At 32.7% G+C, this 26,161-nt stretch overlaps 4 protein-coding genes and 2 long non-coding RNA genes across 6 annotated transcripts; 2 read left to right on the plus strand and 4 right to left on the minus strand.

Moving 5' to 3' along the window:
* Positions 1-2,515: 2,515 nt before the first annotated feature.
* LOC146537738 (uncharacterized) lies at positions 2,516-4,059 on the minus strand. Its single transcript, XM_085188479.1, has one exon. It carries the CDS (start codon positions 3,869-3,871, stop codon positions 3,290-3,292), a length of 582 nt encoding a protein of 193 aa, XP_085044605.1. The 5' UTR covers positions 3,872-4,059; the 3' UTR covers positions 2,516-3,289.
* An 8,422-nt stretch (positions 4,060-12,481) lies between these two features.
* On the plus strand, positions 12,482-13,604 carry LOC146537739 (uncharacterized). The gene is made up of 2 exons (XR_014878121.1): positions 12,482-12,581; positions 13,291-13,604. It is a non-coding gene; the product is annotated as an uncharacterized LOC146537739 (long non-coding RNA).
* Positions 13,605-16,232: 2,628 nt separating this feature from the next.
* LOC146537740 (uncharacterized) lies at positions 16,233-17,571 on the plus strand. Its single transcript, XR_014878145.1, has 2 exons — positions 16,233-16,335; positions 17,252-17,571. It is a non-coding gene; the product is annotated as an uncharacterized LOC146537740 (long non-coding RNA).
* A 504-nt stretch (positions 17,572-18,075) lies between these two features.
* On the minus strand, positions 18,076-19,263 carry LOC146537741 (uncharacterized). The gene is made up of 2 exons (XM_085188450.1): positions 18,614-19,263; positions 18,076-18,537 (listed from the first exon to the last, which is right to left on the minus strand). Exons 1-2 carry the CDS (start codon positions 18,626-18,628, stop codon positions 18,226-18,228), a joined length of 327 nt encoding a protein of 108 aa, XP_085044576.1. The 5' UTR covers positions 18,629-19,263; the 3' UTR covers positions 18,076-18,225.
* Positions 19,264-20,751: 1,488 nt separating this feature from the next.
* On the minus strand, positions 20,752-21,904 carry LOC146537742 (uncharacterized). Its single transcript, XM_085187922.1, has 2 exons — positions 21,756-21,904; positions 20,752-21,042 (listed from the first exon to the last, which is right to left on the minus strand). The coding sequence occupies exons 1-2, from the start codon at positions 21,765-21,767 to the stop codon at positions 20,851-20,853; spliced, it is 204 nt and encodes a 67-aa protein (XP_085044048.1). The 5' UTR covers positions 21,768-21,904; the 3' UTR covers positions 20,752-20,850.
* A 3,345-nt stretch (positions 21,905-25,249) lies between these two features.
* On the minus strand, positions 25,250-26,043 carry LOC146537743 (uncharacterized). The gene is made up of 2 exons (XM_085187920.1): positions 25,880-26,043; positions 25,250-25,592 (listed from the first exon to the last, which is right to left on the minus strand). Exons 1-2 carry the CDS (start codon positions 25,889-25,891, stop codon positions 25,311-25,313), a joined length of 294 nt encoding a protein of 97 aa, XP_085044046.1. The 5' UTR covers positions 25,892-26,043; the 3' UTR covers positions 25,250-25,310.
* Positions 26,044-26,161: the final 118 nt, after the last annotated feature.

Raw genomic sequence — 26,161 nt, forward strand, 5'->3', positions numbered from 1 at the left:
CGTCACTGAGGCTTAAAAATCATAACCCCGCCCGAACCAGCTGCATACCCCTCTTGTGACCTACTAACCCAAAATGGGATATAGTGACGTCGACAATGGTACAGTCTCACACGCTGATCGTCCTGGCAAGTGTTTTAGTGGAGAATATAAATACAAAACTTTTGGGTTAGGTGTTCATTGCGTTTTCAATGGAGGTCTTACGTTAAGGACTGTAGCTACAGCTGTGTTTGATATGTATCTGTGTACTGTTCTCTCCCCCTACAACCTTCGCCTCCGAGGTCTTCCCCATTAGGCGGTAAATTTGAACAGGAAATCGGAAGTGTATTATGACAACCTTGGGTGGAAAATATTTTTAGAATACTAATAAAATGCTCTTTGAATTGTTTGACATTGGAACTTGCATTTTATTATACTAGTAAATTGGTAGGGCATTCATGATATATGACATTTAGCTATGATAGAGCTATATATATAGATTTAGCTATATATTAGTTACATTTTCCAAAATTGTACTAAATTACTTTTTTATATATTTTATTATTTCAAAGGGAAAATTTCCGTAGTTCGTCGACTTCATAGAGATGTCGACTTTATAGAGATATTATTATTGTTAATAGTGTACTAGGAAATACCATTCGTTTCCACAAACTTTTACTGTTGTATTGGGGTATCGATTATAATATATTCCAAGCAAGTCTCTCTATAACCTATTTTTGTTTCGGAACAGCCAGTGACTATTTTTGGCTTACGGAAGAATGAAAATTAATTGGCTTCGATTACCCAGTTTAATTTTATTAACTTGCATGATATTTTTTACATTTTCTAAATCCGTAATTTACATATTTTTTATATGCACACCGTGCTTTTCGTTAAAAGATAATAACAGCTCCTAATATATTTTGTCTATTTTATAAAAATACCCAGTAATTTATATTTAATGATCTGACGTAGCATGTGAGATGGAAAAGTACATCTTATAAAGAATACGTTGACCGATTGTGAGTGGGTTGATAATAATCGGCAATTGCCCAAAGTACCCTCATCTCGAATACTAGGCGACAAGATCACAAAAATCTTGATGAAAGAGAGTGACCACAAAATATTGGTATACCTGAGTAATGATATGAGATACATACTGATGATGATGATGATGATGTTACTTAAATATTTCATTTCCTCCAGTGGGGATCGAACCCACGACTAGTCACGTTTTCAGTCGCATGCTTGTGCCTCTCTGCCACGACTGGTCTCTACAATTTTCAATTTTCACTTTCTGTCCACATGATGTATCGAGTCGAGTCACGGAATTCAACGCCGCTCTTCAAAATAAATATTAATATTTTAATATATGAAGTTAGAACCTAACGTATATATTTTGTTAGAAATTTTTACGAAATTTACATTACTACATTTTAAGTATTATAAATGTAATCATGAAAAAATCAAATGTTTTTTTCAAATCAATTTAAAAGAATAGTTAAAAATAATTAAAAAATCGATCCTCCGTTTTGAGCCCAACAAAGAATGGCCACGTTAAGTATACAGACTAGAAATAAGTATAAAATAAAAATATGTACTTACATACGCACGTGCTTTTTTCTTCGCTGCTAAAGCTTTTTACGTCATTAGTTAAATTACCGATTTATTAGAAAAACTAAGAAGAAGAACTTCTAGTGTGAGATGTTTTTTTTAGAAATAAACTCGTAGGGATTATTTGACGGTAATTTTTTAATTTAATTGTATTTTATTTTATTATCAAATATCAAGACGATGCACGACTTTGACTTGAAAATTGGGCGGAGAGTGGCGAACGGAGTGTTTGAAAAATAGGTTTCCTTTACTTAACCTGCCAAATATACAGATACAGTGTGAAGATAAAAAACATTTTTATTTTTCAATATTTTTTTGGACTAAGCGATTCAATGGAAAAATAATATTTACAATTTTATATCAAGTATTCTAATCATTGTAATAAATTTGTAGTAAACTTTATAAATTACTTGATACAGTCACGTTGTCAAGACATATCCTAACCTGTCGATAGCGTGGGCGTTGGACGAGGCGAACTAGTAGGTACGTTAAATGATTTCCGCTCTAATAGATATTTGAAAATGTCAATATAGCAGCTTTTATATTCATAATTGACTTTTTTGATACTTTTATTATAGTTAAATTACAAATGTTGATGTTAATTAATCTTGTTATTATTATAGAGACCATTCGTGACGCAGGGGTAGAGTTATCGGTTCGATTCCTATTTCGGAAAATTAAATATTTGTTTAAATTATTTTAATTTCTTTGTTCTGGTGTTGATTCAAAGCCTGGTAGATCATTACAGTTCCGCCACTCAACACGCAACGCCTCCAAAATTCGACGGAAAATGGGGAACGGATGCCCTAAAACTTGGTTTCCTTTGCCTACCCTGTTGTGTACGGTATTACACATATTCAAACAGCATGAAGCCGATTTATGTTTAATTTATTTTATTAAAATGTACAAACATTAAAACAAGAAATATATTTTATATTTTTTTATTAAATGCCAAAATTTATGGAATAAAAATAACTTAAAACTAGGCTTTAACATTTATTCTATCTAATACTAATTCATAGTGCATAGAGTTAAATACATTTTCAACTAATAATACTGTATTAATACACACGAATAATTCGATAACTGTAAGTGTTAATAAATTAATTAATGCTTATAATATATAATTACATAACTGGTGTTGATATTGAAATTGGTAAAATTATTTTACTTAGAAGTACTTGTGTATAAGTTTAGACCTAATAACTACATCTGGAAAGGCACTATTCTTCTTACAGGAAATTTGACCTCGTAGACAGAGTACAATTACCGTCTTACTATTCACCTAACTTACCATAGCCATATTCAATTCAATAAAATGATATAAATATGCATACAAGGGAAAGTTTTAAATGTATACGGTGATGTTAGAAGTGCATTTATTTATATGATATTGCACGTAAAGTGAGTAAAATATGAGCTTAACAGTCTTGTATGATTTCCTGAAATTCTTTAAGAACTATACAGGTCACAGCCACCGCTGCAACGTGAGAGGTGTTTCCTTAAAAAGTTTTTGCTACCCTCTACTCTCCTTGGTCCTTCATGAAGACAACGTTACTTTTCTTAACTGACTTTGAATAAAAATGATACTAATGATATGATGAGAACATTCTTCTAGCATTTTTAATACTGCCTCGTTATTCTTATCCAGTCTTTTTCTCCTATCGTAGTTGTTGCTAATCCTTGTTGGATAGATGTTTTATCGGTGTAGGCCCAAAGGAGCGCAGCACACTGTGTGTCGTGGTACTCTTTGAGTTGGCAATCCGGATAGACCTCGGACATATGTATAAGTTACAGGAGGGCGAAGTATACGTTTTGGTTGTGGTTGTTTCTTCGGTTGGCGCTGTCTTTCTACTGGTGAACAAGATTGAGATCGACTTGTTAAATTTAAATTTTGGAATACACGTCTCAATGAGACTGTAGAGCGGTGCCGGCGATGACGCTCAGAGCTGTCGCTGCTGGAGTCACTTGCTGAGCAGGATGATCGGTCATCAGATCGGCCTGTTTCACAAGACATACTGTCGTTGCTGCTTGAGCTCCCCAAGGAATCAGCGTCGGTGGATCGTCGAGTAAGACGCTTGCTGAGGGCTTTTAATATGCGTGTTCCTCGAGTTGGTGTTGTAGCCTCAGGTATTTCTTCTACTGGTGGACACACGATGATTTTTGGGGTCATAGATTCCTTACGGGGTGTCGTTTTCGGTGTTTGTCCCACCACGTTCACCGGCAAGTCGCCGACGAACTTCTCACTCATCACAAGATCTACTCCTAGCTTATTTTTCATAGGTCCGGTAAAATTTGCACTTTTCTTAGCGAAATTATCTTCGAATATCCTCAGATATAAATTGTTAGTTGTAGTCACACAATTGTTGTTTGTTTTAAACTTTTCCGTATTTTACGTTAGCAGGAAGACTCCAGAGCTTTGTGTTTATTTCTGAAGTCTGAGTTGCAAACTGCCGTGCTAAGGGCAGGAGCCGGCTTTATAAGGGTATATTGGCGCATGCGTATTTGAAATCGTGGATGGCCATGCAACTATTCACGTACTCCAAAGCCTGTGGCGGCCAGGCCTCCCCACGCCCATTGTAATATACCGCGAAAATGTTCTTTTGATTATAACCGCCTATTGTTATTAACAATCGACTACCTTAACATTTAGGTAATGATTACGATTTAAATATTGATAATGACTGATATTTGATTACCATAATTAAATATAAATAATTTACACTGTATATAGCAGGGTAGACAGAGGGATTCTAGTGTTAGGATACTCCGTTCCTCTATTTCCGGTGAAATTTCGAGGCATTGCGTATGGAGAATAGTGGAATTAAGAGCCATGGCCTTGGCTATATTAACAGAGTGTAATGAAAATATTATCTAAAATAATTAATTTCTCCGAGAAAGATTGAACATGTTTGTCATCACGTTCACAGTCACACGTGTGTTTCTGCGCCAAGACGGCCCTGAACACGTGTTATTTGTACACACTCGTAAATGTGATTGTATATTTAGTAAGGCAAACGCCTGTTCATTTAGTAAGGCAAAGGGGTGATAAAGTCAAATGCGATTAAAAACTGTTCATGTAATGTGGTTTACATTACATTATTAAAATGTAATTTCTCAATTTAGAATACGCTATCTAGCTTTTCAATGTATAATATTTTTTTTACTACACAGATTTTACTTGGTTATTAGCAACTTTCGTTATTTAAAAAAATGGTTATATATTTTCTGTTTAAAGTAATTGCAACGGTCGTGAGTTCGAGTCCCATTCGGGGGAATGAAATATTTAATATATTCATTTCCTCGCTTTGGTAACGTGGCAAACCGTAGCAAAGCGTTAAGTTACCATTCAAAGCGCCATGCCTTAAGAATTCGGTGGAAAGTGGAAAACAGAAGTGGCATAATGGAGAACGGAGTGTCTAAACACTCCATATCCGATATCGCTAGGAAAGTAGAGATTAAGATACTCCTTTCTCCACTTTCCGCCCAATTTTCGGGACATTGTCTTATTCTCAGAGCGAAGAAGTAAAAACAATTTATTCCCCCAAATGAGAATATGACTCTCAACTATCACATTTACGGCCTCAATGAAAAATTTAATAGAATATATTTTATAAATTGTATGTTTTTACTTTATCTAACTTGTTATTTCTTATGACTGCAGAAGCTGTTTCATCGCGTGAGTACGGCCACGTGACGAATCTTTTCTATAAAATTAGACTCGAACGTCGTATTGCCACGTGAAGACGTTTGCGTCCCCGATGATTGTGAGTCGATCGGAAAATTACAAGTGAGAAAGATTCCTTTGCATTGGAAATTGCAATCTTGAAAACATTGACAAATCTGTTTATTTTTCATAGTTTGTTATTGAATAACTAAATGAAAAAGAAAAAAAATCATTTATGTCAATTTATGTAGTTTATTGTTTTTTTTTCAGTTTCATGCTGTATGCACATAGTAGGGTAGGCAGACGGAACCTAATGTTTAGACAATTCGTTCCCCAGTTTCAGCCGAATTCAGGAGACATTGCGTGTTGAGTGGCCGAACTCAACTCCGCGTTTTGCCGCGACACCAGAGCGAAGGAATGAAAATATGCATTAAAATAAATATTTCATTTCTTCGAGTGGGGATCGAACTCGTCACACACTTGTGCCCTTGCGCCAGGACTGGCCTCCTTATTTTAAAACTTAGTAAAACATAAGTATTAAGATTATTATTTTAAAACCTATATATGCCTATATACCTATATTAGTTTATAATATTATACATAAAAACAATTATATTTACACAAAGCAGCCTAGAAACATAATTTCGCTTTTCGACATCCTTAAATGGGCGAAGCGAATTAGTAATGTAATACCATAGTGTTATTGTTGTCGGTCGTTAGTACAATTCACAATGGAGATAATATTTTTCTAACATACATATATAATGAATACACCTAAAAAACTACTTGTTTATTATAATTATTAAAGAGTATTTTTGTTTCATTTAGTTCCACATTAGCAGCACGTCATGGGCGATGTTATATATTTGTTAACGACAAAAAAAAAAATAGAATTACTAAATTCTATTTTATTATTGTTTTAAAAATTAAGTAATATATAAGTAGTCTTTAATGTAATTTAATCTTACTCCAAGAAATGGCATTATGTTTTAATAGACACAGGTCGCTTTATCGTTAGTTCCATACCACCATTATTTTAGTATTTAATATTTTTTTTTTGTTTCACGCTGTATCCTGTGCATAGCAGGGTAGGCACAGGGAACGTCAGAAGACACTCCGTTCCCCTTAAGACACTTTCAAGGCCGAGTAATGGAGTCGTTATGTGTTAAGTGATTGAACCAAATACCTATGAACATATTAAATATTTAATTTCCTCGATTGGGGATCGAACCCACAACCAGTCGCATTTACAATCACAGATTGATGCCCCTTCGCCTAGAATGGCTTATTTATTATGTTATTATATTATAATATCTTATCTAATATTTAACACAGAATTTTAATATATCTAAAACTTCAAATGAACAAGCATACGAGGCGATAATAGATAACCACTGGCCGGATGTGTCTGACATTGCTTATGTAACGAGATCCCCTGAATAGCACTAAAACCAAACACATTGTTATCGAGTTAACTCATCAACAGACATTCTAGATACACATCCACAAGCTTATATTGTTACGTAATACAAAATAATCATTTTACAGTTCGCTTGTTTTGTATGGAGCTTTCGTGTAATTATAATGACAGCTTTTATTTAATGTATAGTAATTAGTTATTATGCTAAAACTATTTATTAAGAGACTATTATTGCTTGGAGACCCACCCTGGGGAATATTTAAAATTCATGTTCTCCACTCCGTTCCTCATTTTCCGCCGATTTTATCGTGGCCATTGCGACTCTCACTCTCACTCGAGGAACTCAGTGCCGGGCTTTTGCCTTGGTGTCACAGCGAAGAAATTAAAAATATTAATAAATAATAATTAATTCCCTCGAGTGGAGATTACAGGTACACCATTGTGCCTCTCTGAATAAAGGGATCACTATCTCTGGAATATCACTGTCAGCATCTTACACTTAATTTAAAATATATTACTAGCGATATTCTCTCTTAACCTTTCCTGTCTTAATTCTGCTGAGTGGTTTTTTTATTATAGCTTCTGTAATTGATATCTTAATCGACGTTTTTTATATCTTTCATGTACAGAATTGACTTTTCTATTCTTTTGTTATATATAGAGATAACCAAAGATTTTTAGTTTTTTTTTAATAAAAAGTCGGTCGGTAATCGGTTAAGTAGTTTTGGCGTAAAAGCGTAACAAACAAACTCACATTCACATTTATAATATTCGTATTAATTTACTTGCATTATTAAGTTATATAGACAAAATATATTCTATGTTTAGATTATAAACAATGAATTGCTTATATGACAGGCATAGAATACGTGCATACGAAATGTATATCACATTTAATACCTAATAGTCTATTAATAACTCAGTATTAATATGTGTATAGGGTGGCGTAATACAAGTTGGAGTATTCATATATGCCTTAATATAGTATATATATGACTTTATTATTGTTATAATATACGTACATACATATACGTTTAGGCATAAGTACTAATTAATGTGTTAGGTATACTAAATTCGTCTCAATGATTAATGAACTAAGGCCAAAAATAAAAGGAACTTAACTTAGGTTGATGACGAAGATGCAAAAGAGATAAGCAGGAACGGTAGTGTTTAGCGCTCCGTTCTCTTTGACTACCCTAAAAGAAAATGTTTAAAAAAAAAAGCTTTTTGGGTCTTAGCAAAAGACCTACGAAAAAAGTAAAATCCGATCAAAATATTTTATTGTAAGTATATTTTATTGTAATTTAAAATAATATTATGTAATTCTAATTAAGATTAGTGGTTTGCATGTTTTTTTTTGGTAAAACTACAAACCTAGTGGGTTTACTTAACAAATCCAAACATAGAGACGGAAAGAAGACAGAAAGGAAGGAGGAAAGACAAAAAAAGAATTGAAATTTCGTCAAAATTGTCTTTTAATTAAGTTCTGTGTAACATAAAATTAATTGTATTAATAAATTTTGTTTATAATCGATGTAATTAAATATACATAAAATTACTCAGTTCGCCTGTAGATATAAAATGTTAGTATTCCAAAAAGGTTAAAGATAAAAATCAACGTTTATTGTCGTATGTAGTGACGGGATTGAGGTGATCGCATTATTATTCGGAACATGGCGGCAAGACTGCGCTACCACGCATTGTTTGCAATACTTGGCCTAAAAACAATAAGTTTCGAGCATATTGATTTATATTGCTAAATTCTGTTAATAGCTAATTTGCTCGGATATCTATTATTATTAAATATAATTATTGTGGGTTCGAATCCCTCTCGGGGGAATGAATGATTTAAGTATTAATAATTTAAATTTCTTCGCTCTGACATCAGCACAAAATCTCGACGTTGAGTTCCGCGAAAAATTCAGCGGTAAGTGTAGTGTCTTAACACTAGGTTCCCTCTGCCTACCGTGCTGTGTACGGGATACAGCGTGAAGCTGCGTGTTAAAGAACGATTACGCGCTTCGCTTACGCGTTTAAGATTTCGCACAGATTGAAGGTGATTTTTATGGGTGTAGGTAAATTCTATTCTTTATGTGTTATTTTTTTTATTTTAATTTATTGAATTTTAAATATTAAAAAGATGTCATATTTATTTCAGTATCTATAATCTACATTGTTATCAATTCAATAGTATATATGAATATAAATTATTTAGAAACGGCCACGTGTAAGTCTGTTCATAGTAGGTAATAATTTATGATCTCAAATTAAGGAAGCATGTATTTGCTATGTATGTAGGTGTTTAAAAAAAAGAAAACAACGCACACAATAGACACAAATATATAAATGACTGGTAATTAGAACAAAATGAATTATATTCAACTGCAATACCATTTTAGGTTTGCCGTATGGTAATAAGCTTAATATAAAGCTTTAGGTTCACTATTACAAAAATTAAAATATTACTAAAAAAGCAGGTTCACGCTATATCCCGCTATATCCCGCACGCAGAAGGGTAGGGAACTTAGTTTTAAGACACTTCGTTCCCTTTTTTCCCGCTGAATTCTAGAGGCATTGCGTGTGGCGTAACTCAACGCCGCTCTTTGTCTTGTTAGCATTGCTATAAAGTAAAATATAAAATATTCCCCCGAGTGAATTCTATTTCTATTTTGAGCTAGTACTAAAACCAGGGCCATGTCTATATTAGTCCACGCTACGCCAATGTGTGATGGCTACGAAACTGGACGAAATTAGGAATTAGTTAGTAGAAAGTTATAATATTATTTCACCCTATAGAGCAAGGCAATCGGGCTCTATAGTTGATATTCATAAATAAATTTAAATATTTACATAAATTTATGTTATTTACAATTTATGTTTACTTAATAGCGTCAAGTGGGGAACAGAATATCTTAACTCTAGGTTCCATGTGCCATTTGCGGGCAACAGCGTGAAGATGTATAAAATAGATTAAGATAATATTAAAAAAGCATAAGAATTTGAGAAAAAGTGTTTGCTTGTAACATGTGTTACCTAAAAAAATTCTCAATCCCTTTGCACTGTATTTTAAAATCTGTGATGACCTAATAATATAACTGTCATAAAAAGTTCTATAACAAAAAATGTGTCCATAATTTAAAAACATCCGCTTCCATGACAATGTAATTGATGTATAGATGTATTGAATACAATAATAGTTGGTGTTACATATCCATTTTTGAAACCATACATTAAAGTTCAAGGATCGATTTTTTGGTATATAATGCTGATACTTAGCATCTATCCATGTATTTGAACAGCAAATCAGCATCACCATGTTTTACAAACTAGTAAGATATTTTTACTTCTCAAATATCTTTAATTTCACTTACGTTGAGTAAATGTATTAACAGTAGTACAGTAGTAGTACAGCAGTGTACTACTAAATTATAATTCCTTTTGTACTCTTTTAAATCAATTTATGAGGTAGGCAGAGAGAAGTTAGTGATTAATCAGTAATTTCGCTTTTTCCTAATAGATGATACTAGCACAGTGTTTATGTAATTTAATTGCATATGTTTTGGTTTGTTGTTTACTTTTGGTGGCAGCTTTACTAATAAGATTTTCTATTTTTTTTAAAACCCTTAATCTGGTCTCTTAAGTTTTAATTCGTCTATTGATAGATGGAGTAAAGCTAACAAATCTCCATCGTCCCTTCTTCATTCTACGTAATGCTAGCGAAAAAACTATAAATAAAAAAACACTTTTTTCGCATTTAGAGGGAGACAATTTCTAGAGGCCAAAACTAACAAGGAACCTAGCATGATTTGCCTTTGCTTTAAAGAGTTGGACTTAGAGTGACGCAATGCTCCCTCAGCCTATCTTGATGTGTACAATATACGACGTAAACCTAGAAATAGTCATGATTTGAGAAATGCAACTTACTTTTTAGAAAACGTAGAAAAATTTAGACGTAGCTGGTGTAGCGTTTTTTAAAAAGTATTTATCTTTCATAAATGTGGAAGAACACTGATGATAAAAAATATAATTTACTTCATACTAATATATTGTTTTTTATTTTATTGCAGTTTTTCCTCCTAGCTGTGACAATGGCTGTGGTTCTGGCTGCACCGAAGCCTAACCCGGCGCCTCAACCACAACTGATTTCCTATAGTGGCCTTGATTACGTGTATCCGGCTGACGTGCCATCCATCATTTCTCCGTATTCCGCCCCCCTCGAACCCCTCTCTTACAGCGAATATCCAGTTGACACGTACTCGTACTTCGTTCGTTAAATGTCAGAGTATATAATGTTATGTTATTCTGGATAATCTTTATGTTTTCTTTTAAATAAATAATGTTATTCATAATCTGCTTTTTTTTCTATTCTATCTGTTCAAATATAGCCAGGACTTTGGTCCTGGCTATATAAGTCAAAGAAACGTCTCGTGATTTTTTTTTCTTAAAATAAAAAAATGAAGTAGTATTATCATGTTATTAGGCCGCCGCGCCGTGGCGCAAAGGCACAAGGGTGTGACTACGGTTGTGGATTTGAATCCCACTCGAAGGAATGAATTATTATTTATTAATTAATATATTCAATTTATCGCTCTGGCTATAAGGCAAAACCCCTCAATGCCAAACAATGCCTCACCAAATTCAGCGGAAAGTGGAAACGGAGTGTCTTAGCACTAGGTTCTCTCTGCCTACCTTGTTATATGCGGCATACAGCGTAAAAAAGTTTTTTTTAAATAATTTTATAATACTCGATAACGAAGTACAATATTTTTAAAATAAGTCCAACTAACTATACCATTGTTCACCATGTTTGTGATCACATGTCATAGTATTTGAGATTTAAGTCATCTCTAAGTATTTATCTTGCGATAACAATGTGACTACAGAAATATAGGGTTCAATAACCTGCATAACAAGTATAAAATATATAATATGCTTTGAAAAGAATACAAATATGTCAAAAAATTATATAGGTATTTCCGCTTCAAATTCGTTCTTTTACACGCCAAATTCACAATTTTACGATTAAAATGTACCCTATTTTTATGAAATAAAATAAAATACTTTAAATTAATGTTTTTCCAGTCCAAATTCGTAACTTTAAACCACAAAATTATATTTTCTTCTAATTCGTTGTTCTTGAAAAAATTATATTTTAAATTTATTTCTTTATTTTTTTTACTTTATATAGGTCCTCGCCGTATCCCGCACAAAGCAGGGTAGACGAGTGAATCTAATGCTAAAATACTCCTTTTCCAAATTCTTTAATTCTCCAGTCACTACGTGTTGAGTGGCGGATCTTAATTAATGTGTAATTATATATTAGATCATTTCCCAGAGAGACATTTTTTCCTCAAAGGCAGCCACATAGTGCTTGCATTTCTTCAGGGGCAGAGTATCCTTTTCCCTTTCCCCCGGTGTCGCTGTAAAGGCCAATAGGGCTAACAGCATTAACCTCAATTCGAAAAAAAGAGAGACTTATTAAGATAATTTAAGTTATTGAAATAAGAAGAAAAATATGGGTTGGAAGTCTAAAAGTGTGTTATTTGAAGTAGAAAAATATAAATTTGGTGTGTAAAGCACTGTGACGGAATAGCGATAAAAAAAAAACATTAGCTCTACCATATTCGACACATGTTCTTGTGAACATTCCAGCAAAACAAAGAGACCTAATTGTAGATGTAGTACTCGTCTTTAATGTTTTTCTTTAGTCCTAATTTACATAGAGTCCCACCAGCTCTTTGTGTTCGCCATTATGATCTAAAGTTTCAAGGACACGTACATTGTATAAATATTGACGAAATAATAAAAATAAGTCAGTTCTGTTAACAACCCCAGGATAAAGAGGCCATCAGCTCCTGCAATTAAATAGTACTTCAAATTAAATAGAAAATGTTTGCCAAATTGGTGAGTGACTTTCATATGAAGTTTATCTGATTCGAAAATAGAACGTCTTTTTTGTGAAACCTCTGAGGTCGTCTAGGTTATGTCTGCCCTACAAATTGAAATTATAGGAATTTATTTCAATAAATCCGTACAATAGTAACTTCAAAGATTTTTATTATACATGATTAAATTTCAATACTTTTGTGCTTTTGTGATAAATTCGAATATTATTGCCTTAGATATCATGAATCTTATAAATTTATATGTAATAATCTTTTTTATTATTTAATATTTACAAAAATATTACACAAAAGCATAAATCTAAACTATACCCTAAAACTTTTGAGTACAAAAATATATTTATTGTATTTTTAAAGAGTGTCAAAACATATAACACTATTTTTACTTAGAGCATTTTTATTATAGATCAGTTATAAAACCTAAGTAATGTTAAATGAGTATTTCTTTAAAAATTATCAATAATAGGTTAGAAATTATTTATTTTTCATGAAAATACAATTAACCTAAAGATAATAAAATTTGTTTTGTATATTATATTAGGTTTGCATACTTCGCTAGCAAATAAAATATTGGGTAGATTTTCGATATATAGTTTCTACGAAATACCCTTAAGATCAACTGCAAGTGTATGTGACTTAGAATCTTAGTTATCAATATTTTATTTATTTTATTTGATTTATGTTTTAAAGGTTTTATTTTAACTTTCTAGATCATTCTATTCGTTTTCTTGGCCCTGGCTGCAGCTCGGCCACAGTTGTATTCTAACTATGGATACGACGGCTACCAATATAATTATCCAGGATATGGCGGTTTTTCCAGCTACTCCAATCCTGCAGCACTTTCAGGATATGGATTTTCAGGATATCCTGGTTTTGCGAACAATTATTTTGGATACTATTAGGTGGATATTGTATATGACTTTTTTGACTTCTGTATAACTGGCTTGACTTTGTGACTATTTGTATTGTAAATTACCTTTTAGTATATATTTTAAAATTAATAATAAAACGCGTGTACATACAATGTTGGTGTTTTCAGTTATTCGTTGTTAATGTTTATGAAATAATATTTATTCAGGTTAATAAGTGGAAAATAAGGACTTTTATAATAATAGGATAGCTTTTATACAAATTCTCTGGATCTCTTTTTTCACAAACAGAAAAATGTCAGTTTTTTAAATGCAGTCTAATTTTCTATTTAATTAATCTTTTACTAAGAAATATCCTTCGTGTTTTTTATACTTAAAGTGACTGGCTAAGTCATTTGTATTTAACAGACACTCTCGCGCTAGTAGTGTCTTATCCAAAGAACTAAACCAAAAAAATCTTTTGACATATTTAACTATTTTTTTTAATAATATAAATAAATATATATTTATACATATTATATAATATAAACATACGAGTATACACACAATTAAACGAAATGTCCAGAGTTCAAATCTATTGAAAAAGTTGTCAAAAATTGCCTACTTTGACACGCTTTTATAAAAGTATTTGTTGACAAATTGTGAAAAATATACAGATATTTGATACGGAGGAATTACTTGTTTCAAAATTTTTGTAATGTATGTAAGTTAAATATTATTTATATATGCGTAGGTACACATTTATAAATAACTACTTTCTGTTACGTTTTAGTTACCTCTCGGAAAATAATACTGCAATAAAATCTTAGAAACCTCAATTGCGAACAATATTATGGTACAGCCGGCACGAGGCAGTCTGTAAGTGGGACGATACCATTTCATATTTTACATAAGAAATAAAAACTATTGAACTTATATTTAATTTCTTAGTAAAAAGTGCCTTTACAAATTTCTCGTACAACCATTACTTAAGTAATATATATATTTAAATTATACTAATTTATTCTGCACCCTAATACTGCTCTTGTACATTACAATCAAGAAAAAAAAAATCTCGCTGTATTCTCCCAGTTTACTAATGAAATTTATACACTTACTTAAATATGGATTACTATTTTTAATTAAAATTCCATAAATAAAATATGCAACAATTATTCTCAATTACACCCGTTATGTATATATGTATATCTAACTATATTTACATATAGTAAAATCGTAACGGATCCTTGTTTGTTCATGGAAGATATATAAGGAGAAGAGATTCTAGTACAGTGCCTGGTCGTATTTAATAATGTAATAGAATCAAAAATAAATCAAAAATGATTATTAAAAATGTTATCTTTTTGTCTGTGAGTTGGCGGCTTGACTGATTTCATTTTTACTATTATATTTTGGAAAGTTTCTCTTAACTGTTTGTTTTTACTTTATAATATATATTCCACTTTATAATATATATGTATATATTCCACGTACTACAGCTTCGCGCTGTATCCCGCACACAGCTGGGTAGGCATAGGGAACCGAGTGTCAAGACACTGCGTATTTTCCGCCGAATTCTCGAGACATTGTGGGCGCTGGCCCCTATATTTACTATTATACTTTTATAAGGAATGTTATTCGGCAAAAAGTGTTCTATTTTATGAAATTAGTAAAAAAAAATATTTTCGATATAGATACTGTTTTTTAAATGGTGTTATTATTAGAAAACGAAAGTAGATTAGTAATTTAATAATTATATAGTTAGGTGAAGTCGCGAGCAGGTCGCTAATACAGCATATGTACGTAAAATGTACATATATTAATAAAAGCTAGTCAACAAGACAACGAAGCAATTATTAAGTAAAATACAAGTTATTAATATACCAGAACTATTATATAGTCTACATATACTTTTATGTATATATACAAATTTTATTACTTGCAATAAATAAGTGCGTTTGTCATTGTTATTTATTTTGACGGGTTCTTTATGTTTTGTGTTATTTTTTTATAAAATATGTTTATTACTTATTTTTGGCCACTACTCTCTATCGAGGTCGAGTATTGTGGCGAGAACTGGGGAAAGCCTATATCCAGCAGTGGACAATTGACGTTGGCTATCGATGATGATGAGGATGATGATATTCTTTATACGTTGAATTTATATTTAGGTAATTTTTATTGCAGAAAATGCGTAATGTTTTTATCAATTCTGGCGGTATTATATAATTCAGACATTCTTAGGATTCGTATCTCAAAAGGAAATAACGGAACCCTTATAGGATCGCTTTGTTGTCAGTCCGGTCGTCTGTCTGTCAAGACTCTTTTTCTCAGGAAGTCGTGGAGATATGAAGCTGAAATTTATTTCAAATACTCAAGTCTACAGTCCCTAGCTACTCATGATGTCCAATATCGAATTTATCATTAAATCAGTATCAAAGAAACTGGAGAAAGGTTACGTAAAAAGCATGGGGATCCCCCGGGGGGCATGTAGGAGCAGGTTAATGACAGTGGACGAGGCGAAAGAGGTATGTAGAGACCGTAGCGTTTGGCGCTCCGTTCCCTCTGACTACCCCGCTAGGGATAAAGCGTGAAGCTATGTATGTATGTATGTATTAAAACCACCCCGCGAGTAGGTACCATCTGTCATTTATCGCCATCGATTTTCCAGCACAAACAGAAATCCGCGCGTGTAAGGTACCTAATGCGGATGTCAATTATTCATATACTGTTAAGTAAGTACATAGAATACATATTTAGTACTTTGAAGATCAAGGACGCTTTTATCTAGTCAATACAAGTAAACAAGGCGTGGTCTTGTTGTATATATAAATGGGAGGAGAGCCTGCATTGATATCACTTGTGAATACCCTCGCAAGCTACTCTTCAACAATGCTGTACAGGCTGGTAAGTTGAATAATATTATTATTCTAACCAAGGACTGGGGGTTTATGCAATTAATTAACTGCAATAATTAGTTGCATAATGCAGTTTTGATACACGAGAGAAAGCTTTCCGTTATAGTAATTATCGAATATAATAGATCATTGTCATGTAAATTTGAAAAAATAAATGCAATTAATTAGTTAGTTCTTATGTGCAATACGACTTTTTATATTTAAATGTATGACTTAATTAACTAAGGAAAGTTTTGCGGCTTTCGTTTCTGCTAGGTTCAAAATGTAGTATTTTCCGTAGATTCTTTACTAATGTATTTTATCTAAATTCAAATATTTTATTTCCAAATCGATTGTTTTGAAGCTAAAGGATTTTTGTATATTGGAAATATGTCAATCAAAAATAATTGCATTGAAAATTAATATTTATTACTAATATTATTTAAAAAAGAAAAATCACAAATACTATTGAAAGAAGGTTGAAACAAGCATAATAAACAAAGATCGCACGTTTTCGAAATTTAGTCACTCGACGGTGTACCATGTATAATACGGTGACGACGGTGTACTATAATAGTAGCTGCTGTTTCAATTATCTCACAGTCAGCTAAGGTTTCAGGCTTTGAACTGAAATATAACGCCACATAATAGTGAATAGTATTTGTACCTTTGTAATAAATGTGTAATAATAAGGGTCGATAAGGGCAGTCCAAACAGCTAATGACTTTAACACGCCTATCCAGCCTTTTGGTCATTCTTGTCACGTGACAAACATTTCAATGGTTGCTATGGACCCTTATTGTTACTATATGAGATTTCAGTATTTGTCTTACTCTAAAGAGTTTGTATATTATTATAGAAAATTAATTTTTATAACTAAATTTAATATAATTTATGCAACTTTCTATCACTTTTTTACTTTACAGTTTGCTTTCCTCGCTCTGGTGGCAGTGGCGTTTGCCAGCCCTAGCCCCAACCCGAAGCCCGAGCCAGCACCTGCACCTGCACCTGTACCTCAGGTGTTTGGATACGGCGCCGGATACCCCTACTACTATGGTGGTGCTCCCTTTGCCTACCCGTATGGGTACAATGGATACTTCGTTCGCTAAAAAAATTGTACAGCCATAAATACTACCATAAAAGTTTTTGAAAATGTTTTCTAAATTTTTTTGGTGTATTATGGCTGTCACGGACCCTGGCTAACACAATGACTCGGATAAACGCTTAAATAAAAAAAATATACTTACTTTTGATTTTTCATTTGCTTGGGAAACCCCCTTGTTAATTTTTATTGTTCCGTATACCAAAGAAAAAAAACGGCACCGTATAGTAACATTTTGTTGTTCATCTGTCTGTTTGTTAATATCTCATGTTCAGTTCTATCACCCTTCAAACAATCTCAACGAAAAAAGCAAAGTCAACGCAATCTCTAAAGATATGAATATATTTGACGCATCATTTTTGATAATAGTTTATTGTACACCACAAAATAAAGAGAAGTAGGAAAAAAGAGACGTGACGTGCGAGACATTTCTAAAAAAATTTTTATTTCGAAAGTGTAGAAAGCACTTTAAAGATGTTAAAATAAAATATTTAAGTAATTATTTTCAATGTCCAATAATTTGAAACAAAAAAAAAATATATCAACTTTTTGTACAAGCAACAAACAGGAATAATTAATTTAACTATAGTAAATAAAACATTTTTTATTAATAACAGTCGAAGAAGACCTAAATAACTATTACTTATATGTTATTTTCAAATAAAAACAACTATCATACGTTATAAAAACAATTTAATTTTTAACTACATATAACAAATTGAACAGAAAAAACAACCAGTAGGACATTTGCATCGTTATAACAATTAGAATCCGAATATATTTACAAAGTCGCATAATTTACTTTCGGTAGTACCAGTCAGCTGAGTAAGCGTAAGGCAGACTGTAGGGTAGAGACAAGGCTGAGTTGACCACTGGATATGTATCTTGGTAGCTGTACGCAGATCCATAGGCGTATCTGTAGTCAGAGAGTACTGGAGATACTGGGGATACTGGTCCCACTGAGGCTATAGATGCAACTGGTCCTGCAGGAGCTACTGCCGACCCCGGAGCAAGAAGGGCCGCAGAGGTGAGTGGTGATGACAAGTATCCTCCACTGATAAAGACAGCTGGGTCAGCTGACACTGCCGCGAATGATGCCAAAACAGTTACCTGGAATATATATTTTTTATGTTATATAAAATATTTTAAAGTAGTAGAATGGAGAAGAACGAATTTCTTCACTTACCATTAAGAATTTCATGTTGAAGCTGAAAGCTGCCTACTTGTGTACTACAACCAGCTTAGTATGTGACTGAATTTTACAGAGATGCCCTGGCATATTTATGTGAAATAGAAACAAAGTGACCAAAAAGAGATAAGAATGTGTGACAGAATCGCCGCTTTGAAAACTATTGCCAAGGTCCTTTTGAATGGTTTCCTCAAAACAATAGAATGTATAATCCAACATGAAATATGCTGAAATGACTAAAATCATTTTTTCACCAATAACCTTGAAGAAGTGGTTTTTCATCCTTTAAATACAAAGGATAATGAATTCTGCTGTTGTGTGTATGCGAGGCATTATTTCGGATGTCTGTAGAATTGGTATTATGCTATAGTAGAGCGGGGAAAACCAATTTTAGAATGAACATTGTCAATAACTGTCAATCTATATAAATGTTTATAAATACAATTGTACTTACTTCATTTGAAACGACACTGAGCTAGCAACTACATAAATATGGGTTATGCGATCACACCTTTCGATTTCTAAGATTTCTGGAGGCAAACTCAACGCCGTGCTTTGCCTCGCCGACAGAGCGCAGAAATGAAAATATTAAATATTACATTTCCTCAAGTGGGAATCGAATTCACAACGTGTCGCGCTTACAGAGAACGCGAGAATTTATCAACTAGTGTCAAGACAGTCCGTTCTCCGCTTTCCTCTGAAGACTAGATTTCAGTAGCGAAACCCAAATCCGCACTAAGGAGGAGCGGAGAAATGACAAAAAGAATGCAGATCGCACCCACAAACATCGCGTGTAAATTCGGACACTATTCTACTGCGCAACGATATTCAAAATATGTTAGTAAGTGTTTTTTAAGTTATTTGTAGAAAATTATAGTATATAATTTTAAAACATAAATATCTCACACAGATATATTACAGTTACACGCATTAGCACAGTATATGTACACGCGACAGTTGTGGGTTCGTTTCCCAGTCGCGAAAAGAAATATTTTAATAATTTATATTTTTAATTAATTAATAATTTTCATTTTCTCGCTCTTCTAACAAGAAAATTTTGCGGAAAGCGGGGAATAGAGTGTTTTAACATTAGGCTCCCTCTGCCTATATGCAGGATACACCGTGAACCTAAAAACAAATCGAATATATTTTCAAATTGAATCTGCAGTCAATTTGAAGTTGAAGTCCTTCTAACACGTTTGAACGAAGTCAACTAATATTATAATTATAAACTGGTCCTACCTTTATGATCTTATATAGAGCATTGCAATTATTGTTGGTTATAAATATTAATATAAGTCATAAGAGTCTAATTGACTTGCAAGTTTTATATAATAATAGCGGCCCCCCCGCGGCTTCGCCCGCTTAAACTTGTTTATTCATTTAATAAACAGAATTGACAGTCAAATGTGTTGATGTCAAGGAATAATTTAATTTACTCGTTCAGAAATATTCTTAAATGTAAAATTATTGATTAGGGTAAGAATTTATAATATTATTTGTAATACAATATTAGTTGTAGAGCGCTCTCGGTTCCATTGGACCGGCCCCACTTCAGTTAAGTGGCGGAAAACACGTTGCGAAAAAACTATACTTACCTATATGATTAAGCTTACACAAACTAGTAAAATAGAATATAATATTTTAATTATTTCAAAATAAACATAGTAACAGGTAACGAAATTATTGATACTCATATATACATATTTACTATTGAAAATTCGTTAAATATTTTAGTCGGTAAGTCGGATATTTTTATTTGGTGTTTTTAAAAGTTTACTATTATAACTTGTTTTTGGCTTTGCAGGCATACATTACAACATAATATACACATGCTACATAAAAATCCATAAAATTATTTAAGAAATTATATATACAGCTATATGTATCTTTCATATAGCAGGGTATGCAGAGGGAACCTATTAAGACACTCCGCTTCGCCGAAATTATTAACCATTGTATGTTGAATGGCGGAACTTAACGCAGCGCTTTTACCTTGTTACCAGAGCGAAGACACGAAAATATTAATAAATAATAATTAATTCCTACGTGTGGAAATCTTATCCTCTTGTGCAATGGGCCATAATGGGTTTAAGAAATTAAATTGTTATTTATTGAGGGAATAAAAAAAGATCTACTTTTTAATTGTCATTTATTGCGTTCAAACATAATAAATATATTAAATAATCCATTTTGCTGATATTTCCGAGAGTTTAAAGGCGTCGTTTTATTTCTCAAAGGTAGTAAGAATAAGGAGATGCGTATGAGTAGGCGGAGTAAGCGACGGGAGAGTACGCGCTGTACGATGAGTACGCTACGGGCGCAGTGTACGCTGCAGCTACGGGACCCGTGTACGCCGCGGCAAATGGCGCAGTGTACACTAAGGGCTTGGCGAAGGCCACAGCCAAGAGGGCGAAGAAAATCACCTGCAAATATAAAAAAAATATCAGTTAAGTATATTATAAAATTGTTGTGTAATATTTACTTAAAAACGCCTTCGTTATTTAAATTATTTATTTTTTAATTTATTTCAATTCAAACCGATTAGAAAAGATCTAATCGCGGAAACCAACACTGTTTTTGACCACCGATGTAATAAATAAAAAATAATTTAAATATATTTTTTTCCCAAGTGGGAATCAAACCCAGAATCATCACGATAATGTCAAATGTTTACAAAAGCACCACCATGACATCAATTCGGTATAACAAATTTAATAATAACAATAGGCAGGTTACGTACTAAGCTTAACCTTTAAAAATGTAAATATTTAAAGAAATGAAAACAAACAATAACCTGTTAATATGAATATATGTAATAAGCGTTAAGTTGCAATGCTAATGAATGGCCGGCTTTTGATATGCTAATAATAATAATTATTATTAAGCAATAAACAAAAATAAATATAAATACTAAAATTAAGTTAGATCAATTATCACAAACAATAAATTATAATAAATAAAAAAATAGCTTCACGCTGTAACCCACATACAGCAGGGTAGGCAGAGGGAACCTAGTGGTAAGAAACTCTATATACCACTTTCTGTCAAATTCTGGAGGCATTTCCTCGACACCAAAGCAAAGAAAATAAATTAAGTTTTATAAAGATAATTGATTTATAAAAACACGAATACTTACAAATTTGAACATTTTGTTTGTTTTGGTTGTCCGTTGAACACTGGCTGTGATGATGACTCCCGCCGATATATAAAGGGCAGTGTGAGACCCATGTTGGCATCGTTTCGGCGTGCGCGCACCTCACAAGGACATCGCGATCAGGACGCGCACGCGACGTGAATTTTCTTATGCTAAACATACTTGATACAGGCTGCTACAAATATATATTATTTAATTACAATTTAATTTTTTCAACTCATTTGCGTTGATTAAGAACCTCTACTTTTTATTGCTTATTACGTTTTATTTAAATAATAGCACCTCATAATGCGAAAAAAAATTTTTTTGGGGTACCGTACCTCAAAAGGTAGAAAGGATGACATTGCTGTCAAAACCATTTATTTCCAGATCGCGTGGAGGTATCAAGCTGAAATTAATATCTTATATTTCGGCTTGTGGCTCCTTGAAGCACAGAGCTTATAAGTCTACGCAATCCAAGGATACGAGAGTTTATGAATCGATTTTGCTGAATTTTGTGTGAAATTGTGAAATTTGGTACCAAACTTTGAATTTTCAATACAAATAGTCTTTTTTCCAATTTCTAGAGCGATATAACAAAGTGTACATAAAAGAAATATAATATTTTTAATATATAGAAGTTTCAAAAACAATTTTTTTTTTCAATTTACATAGTTAAAAAAAATCACCTGTATACACCCATACAATTGAAGTGTAAGGATCTAACGCTGTTTAGAACATTCGATGATACAATCATATTTAAATTATTTTTACATCCTTGACCGGTGGACAGTAAAGGACGTTAATTTACAGTAGTAACCTTGAACTTGTACTTTATGTTATGTGTGTACTTGGAGTATACTCGTACATGTGCAATTGTACAAACCACCACCACCACATATGGTGGTACCATACCATTACCATCATGGTACCGTATACAAGCTTTATATAAGAACTATGTTTTTTGTTAAATTTGTTTTATGCCTAGAGAGAATCATTTAGACTTAAAGCATTTTATTTCTTGATTTTTTTTATCGTGAAGAAATTCTTTAGGCCCCCAAACGAGCGAGATATGTGGGACTCATAGACCGGCAGATGTAGGCCGTTCACAGTACCCAAAAACCTCACAGAGCTCCTCTTCGACCGCAGAAGACCGGGGCTACGGGAGCCAAGAATGCTTCCATAAACCCGAGGGTGCCTGCCAGGTACGTTTCTGAGTCAACCTCGACGGATTGCTCTGCCAGAGAAGTAGGCGATCAGCTTCCCTAACCTGATCGCCCTCTAGCCGGACACTAATAAAAGTGTGATCTATCCTACCTGAAAATCATTACATTCCGTGATTTTAATGACAAAACTAGGTTAGCAACTTTCATTATTTAACCAAAACTGATCCAATAACCATATGGCCACAACATTAACATAATTAATGATTTCGTAAAGTAGTTTAACCAATTTAAATCTTTATTGCAATGAGTTTCCATAATATAACAATGAATTTACATAATAATTAAATTTGACATTATATTATTAGGTGCGTTAAATAATTGTTGAAATTTTTGATTATAAGCATTTTTTACTTCACATTCAGTAATTTATATTTCGATATTTGTAGAACTTTGTTTTACTGTAAAAGAAAAGATACAGATACTAATACTATCTAACTGCAGCAAAATGACATAAAAAAAAGGTGTTATACAAATTGATATGATTTGAAATAAGATAAAAGAATTGTGATTAAATAAATAAACATCATTTTGTCGTAGGTTTTGTATATGTATTTTACACAAATAAGTTTTCTGATAGGGATTTTCTTTATTTTTTTTTATGGAAAAAGGACAAGGCAAACGAGCGTTCAGGTCACCTGATGATGATCACCGCCGCCCACGACCCCGTGCAGCACTGGAGGAGCTACAGGTGCTACAGTCCTTTTATCCTTTGACCACGCAATCAAGAGATAAGCTGCATTTTGTATGAAGTTCACGGTGTTATATAAAAATCTATAGAAATCTATTCTCTATCTATCTATCTATCTATCTATCTATTTCTGTCTACTACTGTGTCCTATATATAAGGTAATATTAGTATACTCTAAAATTTGGAAATATCACATACCATTTTTACAAATTATAGATAACGAAAAAAAAAAGATTTTATGGTGACATCACATACTCCTATGTTCAAAAACTAGATTCTATTTAATGCCTATAGAGTACCATATGTATGTAATATATTGTTCCATTGTCATTCGCTTAAAATAGCACCTGCCAAATAGACACCACTAACGCTGTGATAACATAACAATATATGCAGATATACCTACCTACACGGAGTATTTGTATATATTCAAAGCAATGATGTCAAACCCACATACAGGCTGCATCTATTTGAAGCTTGTTATGACATAGAATTTAAAAATAAACGCGTTTATAATCATTTTGGGGATGAATTGCTTTAGTCGTAGTAGTAGTTTTACCTAATCAAAGTTTATGCACATGAAGTAAAGTAAAAGGAAAAAACCAATATTACAGTTGCTTCCCAAGGTATTATTACAGTTGCTTCCCAATTATTATATTATAACATTCTCTTTGTCCGACAAAATATACATTGTCATAGCAAAAATAGTGACAATCATATGATAGAAACGAGAAATAAAGATAAGCTTGTTACTCCAAGTTTTCGCCTCCAGAAAGTTAATAAGTCCTTTATGGGTCTGAGTATACGTGTATATAATAAAATTCCGCAGTGTATTCTTAGTTTGCCACTTCCAAAATTTAAAATATCTGTAAAAAAAATTCTAACAAGTAAAGCGTATTACACTGTTCAAGAATATTTAGAGGATAAGCATGTATGGAATTAATGTCTATTGAATGTAATGCAGGATAGCTGCCAGCTAATGTAATAGATTGTACCATTAATTTTGAAAAGAGCAACTGTTGAGTTTCTTGCCGGCTCTTTTTAGCAGAACTGCCTTCCGAACCGGTGGTAGCTTTTTGTTCATATGTTCATTCGACGATTCAAAAGTGCTTATAATAATTGCCTATTTGAATAAAGAAAATTTTGAATTTGAATTAGAATTTGAATATCCATACCTATATTATAAATTCGAAAGTAACTCTGTCTGTCTGTCTGTCTGTCTTTTGTGCAATCAGGCCCAAACCGCTAATTTAATTGTGATAAAATACTCATATAGAGATACATGAGGGTAGGGATGAACATAGGATACTTTTTTTTGTAATATTATCGATATATACCAATATATTAAAATACTTATTCGCTATGCGACCGTTGCTAAGCAACGATTTGCAAAGTTTATTGTTAGAAAACGTCACCAAAAATGAGCTTCCTTAACCCAAGTCTCTATTGAAAATTGAAAATAATTTCATAAATATATTTAATAAATATTCGTATAGTTCAAGCGGGCGTAGCCGCGTTCGGGTCCACTAGTTATAAATATATAAAAGAAAATACTTATGAATTCTTAAATAAAAATAAACACATTTTAAAGTAGGACAGTCGTTTAATTAAATATTCATATCACAAAGAGATCTTCACATCTTCTCACTTAAGGAAAACTGGAGCTTTGTAAGCTGCAGCAACTACTGGAGCAGAGTACGCAAAGGGAGAGTACGCAGAGTAGGCAGCAGCAACGGGTGCAGAATAAGCTGCAGCTAGAGGTGCACTGTATGCTGCGCTATAAGCAGCTACCGGTGCAGCGTATGCAGCAACAGCAGGAGCACTATATGCGGCTACAGCAGGTGCAGCAACAATAGGTGATGAGTACGCTATGGAGTGGATGCCAGGCTTAGCAGCCACGACGGCGAGGAGGGCAGCGAAGATTACCTTTAAAATAAATATTTAGCTATTTAAATGTCATTTAGATTAAACATGTAAGTAAATAAGAATTAATTATAACTTTATATAAATTTGAAGAAATTATGTGACCATGGTAAAACTCACCACCGAACTATATTTAATTTGGAGTTAAAAACTACTTACTCATTAACAGAAATATTACTATAGAACTTGAACTTACAAAATACCTTGTAAAATAAAACACTTTTAATCTTTTCCTACAAAAGTGTTAATAATAGAAGTATTATTTTCTCTTAATTATAATAAATATTTACCTGTTTGAACATTTTTAAGGGTTGCTTGTTTTCTTTGTTTGCTTTGACAAAGGCAGAGAGTGAATGATGCTAGTGACAGAATGTGTTTGGTTTAAATACTAGAAGGATTTTATTCTCGACATGATTTTGATTGTTTCCTAACTTACGCAGAGAGACTTGGCTGCCCCGAATTCAAGACAAATGTTTGTGATCGTGTTATGCTATAAGTATTCATCAATTTTTTTCCTAGCTTTTCACTTTACATTCCTATTCGATTTTTATATTATTTTCATTTACAATTAC

This window comes from Heliconius melpomene, chromosome 7 (assembly GCF_056956725.1).
Source record: "Heliconius melpomene rosina isolate 202511_hmr_F chromosome 7, ASM5695672v1, whole genome shotgun sequence".
Lineage (NCBI taxonomy): Eukaryota > Metazoa > Arthropoda > Insecta > Lepidoptera > Nymphalidae > Heliconius > Heliconius melpomene.